The following is a 10,858-nucleotide window of genomic DNA, read 5'->3' on the forward strand; positions in this document are numbered from 1 at the left end:
GTAAATTCAAACTAAATGAAGTACAAGTACACAATCAAACCGAATGAGGGAAAAGATAACAAATTTTGCCAAAATATAGAACAAAGATTTTTATGCACATGTAGTGGGAACCAAAGCTGATACAGCCACTCCTGAACGCTAGCACTATCTTCCACAGCTCATCATCTATGCACTCTAGGTCCAGTACTTTTTATTTTATTAAAAGACATGCATACTAGTTGTGTGTGGTAGTGCACACCTGTAATCCCAGCACTCAGTAATCTAAGCAGGAAGATTGCTGCAAATGCAAGGCCAGCTGGGGCTACAGAGTGAGTTCAGTCAGCACCACAGAGTGAATCCCAGTCTTGGAAAAAAAAGAAAAAGAAAAAAATGCATACAAATTGATAGCAAAAGTATGTATCAAACTGAGTTGCATGCTCTATCTTAAAAGCCAAAACTCAGAAATATCCTAATCTCTATTTTGTGAAAAATGAACTTTCAAAATTATGCCTTATTCATTCACAGAATACTATACAATTTTTAAAAGAACAAAACTGTAATACATAGCAGTGAGTGAGCCATGGCTGCTGTGTATACAAATATCACAAAAATGTTATTACAGAGAAATAAACCAGAATAAAGAAAAATGTTTGACTTGATTTTTTTTTTTTTTTAAAAAACAAACCTCAAAACTAATCTATGGTAAAAGAATGTTGTCCTTTGTTGAGGGTGGAGTCTAGAAGTGGCTAGGAAGTTTTCTGAGATTAAAGTTATAGCCTATACCTTGATCCAGGTGATAAACAGGTATATTCAGTTTGTAAAACCGTACACCACAGCAATATTTTTCTGTGCATATTTTTCTGTGTTAAGGTTCCATATACACATACAAAACAATGGTTGTCCTCAACTCATTAAACATGCAGCAATGGTTTGATCAGGACCTCCCATTTTGTCAATGTTCACGTGTATAGACAGAGAATAAATGTAAGCTTTAAGAACAGCGGCCTTGTCCTACGGATGACCCACCACTAGTATGGACTACTGGACTATATTGGATTATTTTGCTGAATTCACTGATGTACAATGTTTAAATGGCAATGGAATACCCTTTTCTGACAAAACTAAACAAAAAAAGGAATACAAATGAAGGATCACTTTATATCTGTATACACAAAGTAGTTACTATAGATATACAGCTTTCTCTTAATTCAATGAGAAGATTTGTACCAATGGTGTTTGGTCAGGATATCATGTCTGTATCTTGCACTATGAATAACCACTAGGAAGACAACAATATGCAAAGTATTAATTATTGAAACTGTCCTATTAATCGGTTTTGAAACTGTCTCATTGCTATTTGTTTCTCAATAAAATTTTTTTAAAAAGTGGCCTTCTAAAGATTACAACAGCATTCTAAGTGTAACTCTACAAATTTATAAATGAAATTACTGAAACCATTATGAAGTTACTAAACAGAAATTACTTCATTGATCTTTCTAGAAATCTCTCAGAGGAGTATCAGTACAAATGGAGTGCCATGGCTTGTATCTAATGTCCCCCAAAACCTCCTGTGCTGGGGCTTTTTGGAGGTGGCTGGATCTGGGTGTGTGATAACTGGATGTTTCCTCCAGTTTAACATTGCTTTAGGTATGGGCAATGGGAAGTCCCATACTGGGGGTGGGGGGTTGGGGGGGCGAAGCACCTAGCAAAAGCATGCACTGTGGATGGAGTGTCTGCGCAGGGTAAGATTTCAGAAGGCTGCCTGCTGTTTCCTGCCATGCGGCCATGGACTGTTCCTCCTCAGCCATGTCCCTTGGAGCCAGCTGACTATGGACTGAATCCCCCACGAACTGTGAACTAAAATAAACTTTTCCTCCTTTAACTCTGGGTGTCTAGTATTTTGTCTCAGCATAAGAAGAGACAAATTTTGGAGCCTATCGGACCTGACATGTATCTCTGTTGCTTTGGGATTGGAGATGAAGCTTGTGAAGAAAGACTCATTTCCTGAACAAAGAGCACACACATTTTATTTAGAAAATCATGTTTGTAGTAAAACTCTAAAAAAACCACAAAAAACAAAAAAAACCCATCAGTATTAAGATTTTTGTAAATTATGATAATCAAAGAGTACAGATATACACAATTTACTGAATTACTGATATTTTCAGTGGCCTGAAATATGACACAGTGAGATATAGTATGTAATTAGTCAGAGAGGAAAAGGGTAGCCAGTCCTTATACAAGGTTCAGAAAGATTTAAAGCCTGAATCTGTTTTTAGGCCTTTTTGTGAATAGTGCTTTACTTCTTTTGCTTTGTAAAATGTTCGAAAATTGATTTGTTCAGTGTTTTCTAAAAGATGTTAACACAACTAGCTGTTCTTTTTACTTAAAGTATATCATATATGCTCTACCGGCTCAAAAATAACATTAAAACAAGATTTCTTTTCTGTAAAGCAAATATATTTATTATGCACTTTCATATACATAGGGATTTTGCGTAATATAATACAAGGAATAAAATAAAACTTTTACAGTGTGAAATTCAATGTACATTTTAGGCTATTTACATACCCCAAACCAAGGGAGAAATAAAAAGAAAGCATATGTTGGCAACTACACCGCTGCAAGTGTGAATGGAGGACAGTAAGCAAAACACACATTTGCATAGCCAAAACAACATGAAGGAAAACATTTACTCTCATCTGTTAAGCAGTGACTATTTTTGGTGAGCACTCTGGTTGGAGAGGGTGCGGGGATGGGGACAAAAGTTAATGGTTGTGTACTGCGGTACACTGATTTCTGCTCAGTTTTCCTCCCCAAGCCTTGCCTAGAAATATCTAATTTTTACTTTTCATGTCATATTTTTATAACCTCTCTTGTCATCAAATCATGACTTCTAGGGAATGGGGATGATGGAATGTTACAAAAATGTAAGCACATGGTGTCTTATGTTTGTAGTGGCAACAGCTGATTTACAAAATTTAAACATTTCAATTTCAAAAATAGCTATTTAGGAGTTTTATATTTGAGGGATTATTTTTTAATGCAGCAGAAGCCATCTTTTAGTTATGGTAATCCCCAGCAGAAACAAGGAAGCAAAGCAGGGCATTTCCAGCACCCTTATCTTTATTCTAACTGAAAGTCACTTTTGTTCTGCTTTAAAACATAAGTTATATAAAAACACCCAGAGAAATAGTTATGAAAATCATACTTTTCCAACAGGCTCTCTTCCTACCGACTGTTCCAAGCATATAAAGAAGGGATATGAAAACATTTATTTCTTTGAAAACATAAATCCCTAATGCAGAGTCGTATCTTCGCCCTTTGGCCGCAAGGTGCAATTTTGTAAAAACAATAAAATTAAATAAATACAATTTCAATAATTCAAGGTTAATAGAAAAACTGGCAGCTTTCAGGGTTCTCTTTCTAAGGAAAAAATACACCTAATAAGAAACTAGAGCTTCATCTTCTACAGTAATGTAAATGTACTGTATCTGAGAGGCGGGTAAAGTTGGCTGTAATAGTATGTGTTCATATGTAGCAGTTGAGTCGCTAACACTTCAAGGCTACTTTGCAAGAGTCCTATTAAGTGTATTTAATAAATGTCCCATAGGGACAAGAATTCAATACTTGAAACATTCACATTTGAGCTATCAATATTGCCATGTCACCTTAATTTTGGTTGAAGTGGTCAACTTCACTTCTTGTCCTGATTATGACTTACAGATGACATAGACAAAATGAGTTTTGCTGACTTTAAAAAACAAAAGCAGAAAGCCTCACACAAAGGTTCAAGTGAGAAACATTTATCACAACCAATTACACATTTCTACGTCCATGAACAAAGCATTACATGTGTCCTTCATATATGATGACATTACTGACCTCTGTTACGAAGACATATTTAAAGAATTTTCAGTAGTAGCAATGGTTTTGTGCTGAATCTCCAAATTCTCTTTCCTCATTCCTCATCAGCAGCACATGGAAAGAACAGAATCTCTGGGGTCTGTAAGACTATCAGGGCTCATCCAAACAAGAAATCCACACCTGGGCTTCTAAAACCTTGTCAGCCTTTCTAAACATACACAGGAACCATCTAAGCTGGCTTCACTCATTTAAAGTACATTTAGGCGGCCAGGGCTGTGAGTCACATGGTCATCTGAACCATGTATAGTTTCCTTGGTCACAGATTCTTCTTTTACCTTAGCACCCAGCCACCCCCCCCCATGCAACTGTCCAAAGAAGAAAACAGGAAAGAGTATGTGGATAGAAAAGTGCAAATCTATCACTTGTCAAATAATAGTTAAAAATACACATGTGCTCTGACTAATGGGTTAGTGGTGTCACCTGTGAAGGACAGCACATATTACATTCAACAAGAATATTCATCCAACTGAACCATTCATTACATTTAACCAACTGATTTTCAGGGGGCTGTTTTGGTCATGCAGTGATTTACAAATAGAAACAGCCAAGAGAAGCCAGCATGAATGTTTACACTGATAAATTACAGTTTACCTAGCTGTAAGGAAGAGATAAGGGTAGTCAATGAATAGTTCAGGGATCAAAAATCTACCCTCAGATAGACAGGTGCATCTCCCTCTGCACAAACATGTGGCTGAGGCATGGCTGTGTCCCTGAGAATATTCATGCCTCAGGAATGACAGTCTGTCTTCTTGGAGGTGGAATGACAACTGAGTGTAAGGAGAAACTGCATCCCAGTGAATGCAAAGGAACTCTGTTCTGCCTACAGGCTGGCTCTTTGCTTGTTTTGATACTTTTAGCCAGAGATGAGTATTTTACCAGGAAAATTCAGATTTAAACTACTTAAAGCAGTTCCCAACGAACAGAAATTACTTTTTTTTTTTTAAATCTGTCAAGAAACCATCATTTTTTTAAAACAATGTGGCATTTGTAGAGAAACTCCTTTTTATCCAATGCTGAAGGTGTAGTGAACATAAACAGGTGTAAGATTTACTTTATTGAACAACATTTTTAAAGCTACAAGAGACAGGCCACACACTACAATCCAAATGTGACTGCAACACTACACATAAGTTTCTTATGCCACAAAAAGAAAAAAAAATAAATACAAGGAACACTGCCTTTTCATATATATTTGACCATGGCACATGCACATTTATCAAATCTTAAAATACTTTACTCAAAAAATTTTCAGCTTTATCAGGGAACTGCAGCATACACTGCATTTTTTTTTTAAAAGTGCTTATTCTGTGTTGTGAATACAAAGCACACAAAATGAAATCTTTAAGCACAGAGGGTTACACTGAGAAGGCAGCCTTACTCTTTAGGCACATGACAGCAATTAAGGTACTGTACTGCAGATAGCACATTCTTCACTTTTTTTCAGCAAATCAATAGGCATTTGATTCCATCCAGTAGCTGAAGAGCCACTCCAAATCACAATGTCTTCTGTTTCACAGAACAGGAAACTAAAAGACATAAGCACAATTGTTACATTTTACCATATAACTACATATAATTTGAAGACCTCAGACAAAAGTATGTATATCCATTCATCTATGCATGTTTATCACACAAAACAAATTTTAAAAACTTGTGTATTAGAGATTCATTAACTAGAAGTCAATTTTTAAGATTCTACAAAACAATAACCTATCTTAATTCATGTGTTCTCTCTTTGGTATGTATTTACACATTTCCTTTACAAAAGATAGCCTATGAGTTGAAGGATATAACATATGAACTAAATGTAAAGTGAGTGACATGAGAGAATGAATTAACTATTTCATATAAATTATTTTTAACTGACATTTTACTGCTCATCCATGAACTTGCAGTGAAGACTGCTTATAACTAGAAGGAAGGGAGAATTCGTTTAGAGTGGTAGTTCACATATCATGCCCCTAAAGCATAACCCCAACGTTAAACAAAAAAGACAGTTGTCAGTATACTGAGTACAACTTTTCTAAAAGAAAAGTGATCAAGTGAAGTAGGATATACCCCTAGTATAATTGATATACTCTTAGCATGCTAATTCTTATAAAAAATTCTCAGATATTTCTCCATATTGGAAATGTGCTCCTGAAAAAGTATTCATAACACACAAAGATGTCCTTATATATTTTCTCATTACTTTTCCATTACATAATTAGTAAAGTATCCTTTGTGATGAGGAAAAACAAAATTTTTATTTCATCAAAACCTACTATCTTGTCTGACTATAATGCATGTGTGGCACCATACGCTACGCCGGCCCCAGACCTGGGCGTGCAGAGCTGGCCACTGAGTTTTTGTGGCGCACACCTGTAATCCCAGCGTGGGGAGACTGAGAACAGGAGAATCACTATGAGTCTGAGCTGTGTAGTGAGACCCTGTAGCAAATACATTTTTAAAAATATCATTTCTTAATGCACTTATCCAGCACATTTTGACTAAGACATTACCATAGGTTCAAACACTATTCCAAGTGTACAGAATTAAACAGAACAAAAATTGCTACTCACGCAAGCTTACACTTCAGTCAGGCAGAAAAAACACAATAAAATATAAAAAAAAATGTTAAATAGTAACTGCTTTGGATCTCAGGAAGAGGGAAGGGAGTGCCAGAGGTGGGAGAACTCAAATTTAAGAGTGATAGTGAAGAAAAGTCTAGCTGGAAGATGAGCTAGACATTCAATGAAGGAATCAGCCATGCAGCATCCCCAAAACAAGGAACTATGCTTCTAATAGGCTATTTTGTATGTTGGTGGAATATTACCTTTTATAGTGGTGTTTCCTTCTTATAGTTGAAGCTTGGGTCAGAACCCTCTATCTGAAGTTTCAGGGCTTGCTTAAGGCTTAATTCTGTCTCTGAGGAAGGGTACCCTTCCAACACTTCCTGAGGCCCTCTGTCCTGTATTGTTCGAGGAACTGAAACCCTACCAAGGAAAACCTGATTGCTCTGAAGATGGTAGTTTGGGTTTGTCATTATGCCATTTCTCTTCTTCTGTTCCCCACTTTGTTGGTGAATGAGAAACTGCTGCTGAGATCGGCCAATTTCCTGCTGAGCTGAAGGAATGATTTTGCACTGAGACTCTGCAGGTACTTGTTTAGGTGGTGCACTAGTCCCAGATTTGGCAACAGGTCTTTTATCAAACTGAGTCATCTCGTATTCTAAGACCTTTGGCTGTGAGGAATTACTTTGTTTAGCTTTTTTCCCAGCTGATCCAGATTTACCAGAACTTTCTGATTTTCCCCCTTTACTTGCTTTAGTTGATTTCAAACTGGGCTTCACTTGACTCCACTCAAACTCACTACTTGGTGAATTATGACTTTGTCCCAAGGACTGTGTCGTGGAAGATGGGGAAACAATTGACTGTCGACTTCTGCTGCGTGGCAATGAGTGTTGCTGAATTTGTTCTGTAAATGACAAGTTATGAAAGCTATCAATTGGCACTGTTTGAGCTGTTGCTGTAGATGAAGTAGTTCTCAAAGACGAATTTTTCGAGCTTTTCAGGGAATTATTTGACAGTGACGACTTCTGCCTATCAACAGTGGAATCTGGAGATTCGGACGGAGAACTGAATGCATGAGCTGGTCCGTTAGGTAAGCCACGTAGTGAAGGTTGCATATCCCCTGCGCCGGTACTGCCAGAGCTGTTTGATTTAATTGTCAGTGACTGTGTTTTTGATGATACTGATTGTAGAGGTTTTTGTTCCATGGTGTGAACAGGTGAGGGAGAACAGCCATTCAAGCTAGATGCACCATATTTTTCTAATAACTTAATTATTTGAGAATGTCCATTTTTGGCTGCAACACGCATAGCAGTGCGTCCAAATTGGTCAGCATGGTTCGGGTCAGCACTGTGCTCTAGTAACACCTGCACAACATCGATGTGTCCTTCCTGGGCTGCAATGCAGAGTGCAGTTGCACCTTGATTACATGTATGATCCACTACGGCACCGTGCTCAATCAGAAGCTGAACCACTTTCATGTGGCCCTGCCAGGCTGCAGATTGCAGAGCAGAGCGCTTTTCGTTGTCCGCAGCATTGACGTCGGCATGGTAGGCTATCAGCACCTGGACCATTTCTATATGGCCTTGCCAGCAGGAAACATGAAGTGCGGTCCTTCCTTCAGCATCACTTGCTTCTACATTTGCACCATTTTCTAAAAAATATTCTGCCATTGTAAGCTGGTTTTCTAAGGCCAGGATATAAAGCGTGGGCCTCCCATCAGCGTCTTTATAATTCACATCAGCTCCATGGCTAAAAAGCAATTCAACAATGTCTCTGTGTCCTTCCAATGCAGCGACCCGCAGTGCATTTCTTCCATCATATCCTCTCTGATCAACGTTGGATTTATTTTCTAATAGTACCTGAACACAATCGTAATGACCTTCTTGTGAAGCTAAGATGAAAGGGATGCGGCCATCGTTGTCAATCTCATTTGTTCTAGCACCTTGTTCAATAAGTGCTTCACATATCAACCTGTGGCCTTCAAAAGCTGCCATGTGTAAAGGTGTCCACCCAGCATCATCTCGGTGATTTTCATCTAACCCTCTGTCCAGGAGAGTTCGTACCACCTCAACATTTCCTTGTGCTGAAGCTATGCTGAGTACTGTCCTGCCTTCACTATCAATGCTATCCACGGCTGCACCCCAAAACAAAAGTGTGTTCACTACTGAAGCATGACCCATAGAAGCTGCTGCTAACAGCGGTGTTCGGCCATTGTTATCTGTGTGATCCACATCTGCTCCTCCCTCTAGAAGTAAGTCAACCACATCGACGTGTCCCTCGTAGGCAGCTACCAGCAGTGGGGTCATGCCATCTTTATCACAATGATCTACTTCTGCACCTCGGTCGATCAAGAGGCTAACAACTGATGCGTGCCCTTTACTTGCAGGTACACAAAGTGCAGCTACAGATAGTGCAGTCCTGCCATCAACATCTTCATGATTTACCTCTGCGCCATGGTCCAGCAGGTGTTCCACAATCTCTTTATGTCCCATGTATGCTGCTGCTATCAAAGCAGTTCTCCCTTCGTTATCAGCTTTGTTAACTTCAGCACCATGCTGCAGCAAATTCAGTACAATGTCCTCATGTCCTCCCCATGCTGCAGCTCTCAAAGCTGTTCTACTATCAGCATCTGCACAATCCACCTTTACGCCAGCATAAAGTAGTGCAGAAACAACCTCAGTGTGCCCGCCCCAGGCAGCAGATCGCAATGCTGTCCAACCATCTTGATCAGTATGATTAATATTTGCCCCACACCCAATCAAACAATTAACCACCTTGGTATGTCCTTGTCTAGCAGCTAGGGTGAGTGGTGTATGTCCATGAGCATCTTCTATTTCTAAATCTGCTCCCCTAGAGACAAGCAAATTCACCACATCAAGATTGCCACTGTAGGCAGCATTAGCCAATAATGTTCTTCCATTTGAATCACACTGATTTACTGAAGCTCCATTATCTAATAATGTCCGAATTGAATCCTCTCTCTCTAAGGCTTGTCGGACAATGCATGATGTGCGGTCATCTTCACTGTTGACGTGAGCACCAGCTTTAACCAACAGCTGCAGTACTTCTTGTTCCTTGGGAATTAAAGTAGTCAGAGAGTCTCTAACAGGTGCACCATTCCATATCATCCACAGAGCTAACTCAGCAGTTTCTAATTGTAAGTTTGAATTAATTAAGTGCAAAGCAAATTCTTGTGCTTCCAATGGTGTTAAGTTCTGTGCTTGGCAGGTATAACTCATGGCCAGCATTCTGTGTCCTTCAGCTGCATTGCATAAATACTTCTGAGTGCAGTGCTTCACATCCAGAAGCCACTCTGCAAAGCTATAGTGGAAGAGTATTTTAGTGTTGCCTAGCCCATCAACAAGAAGTTTGGAAAGGACATCCAATTTACGTTGAAAGTCTTCCAAGGTCAATGACATATTTTTGGTCCATACTGCATGATATAATTCCGTTATTGTCAAAGGTCGACAGGCTGCAAGAATCACATTCAAAATAGGCTGAACTTTTGCAAACTGTTTTCTTACAAAAAGTCTTTGGCAAAGCCAGAGATAGAGACCATTTAGAGTTCCTGGGATGTCGCGAATCTCTCTTAACATAATAAAATTTTCTACAACTCCATCTAAAACTCGTTCTAGATAAAGAAAGCATCCACTGCTTTTAATGTGCAGCTGGTTCAACATTTCTGCAGTTTCTTTTGTGAGGTGCTGTCGCAAAGCCTCTTCTTGATCTAAACGGTGGAGAATGTACTGTTGAACATCCTTGACAATGTATGCCTTCCGAAGGTCATCTAAACTTATTTTCCGAAAACCTGTAGAAGAAACAAAAAGTCAGAGGTCATCAGTTGAGATGCATTAGAGAAGCTGACACATCTTCAAAGGAAATGTGTTCAATATATACTAAACCAAAAGAAAATCAATAAAATATATGCATGGGAGAGAAATAATTTCATATTGATAAATGGAAATACTTTTTATTTTTCAGTGGCTTGTTGCCTTTCTCAGTTTCAATATAAGACATTAACAGCATTAGATAGTTTTACGAATCTTTTACTTTTATAATACCTTAAGATTTTCTGAACACTCAAATGATTAGGAAAGAAAAGTTGCAAGAGACAAAAACAAACGAATAATGATATATTTCTCCCATGCTTGAATATGTACTAGCTGTATTTATGGGAGGGACTATTTATGTTTAAATTAGCACAACACGTGTCACTGCCTTTTTATTTTTATTTTCAAAAGAAGAAATATAAACAATGAAACCAAGTTTCCAAATGGAGTAGAACAGTTAGCACAGTTGATATATTGCAGTTGTCTTTATATTAGTTAACCAGAGTATAAGATACATACATAGCTTCTTAAAACAGCATTAGCACAAAACATTCTTTAGAAGGAACTAAA

At 38.3% G+C, this 10,858-nt stretch overlaps 1 protein-coding gene across 1 annotated transcript in view; it reads right to left on the bottom strand.

The window, feature by feature from the left end:
• Positions 1–1,984: 1,984 nt before the first annotated feature.
• Ankrd50 (ankyrin repeat domain 50) overlaps positions 1,985–10,858 on the bottom strand; it is a 36,564-nt gene continuing 27,690 nt past the window's right edge. Inside the window, exons 4-5 of the mRNA XM_004645565.3 lie at positions 6,722–10,266; positions 1,985–5,432 (exon numbers count right to left, since the gene is read on the bottom strand). Of these exons, the coding sequence (XP_004645622.2) occupies positions 6,725–10,266 (3,542 nt within the window). The 3' untranslated portion in view covers positions 1,985–5,432; positions 6,722–6,724. The remainder of the gene's footprint in view (positions 5,433–6,721; positions 10,267–10,858) is intronic.

Source organism: Octodon degus, unplaced genomic scaffold (assembly GCF_000260255.1).
Source record: "Octodon degus isolate 3935 unplaced genomic scaffold, OctDeg1.0 scaffold00231, whole genome shotgun sequence".
NCBI lineage: Eukaryota > Metazoa > Chordata > Mammalia > Rodentia > Octodontidae > Octodon > Octodon degus.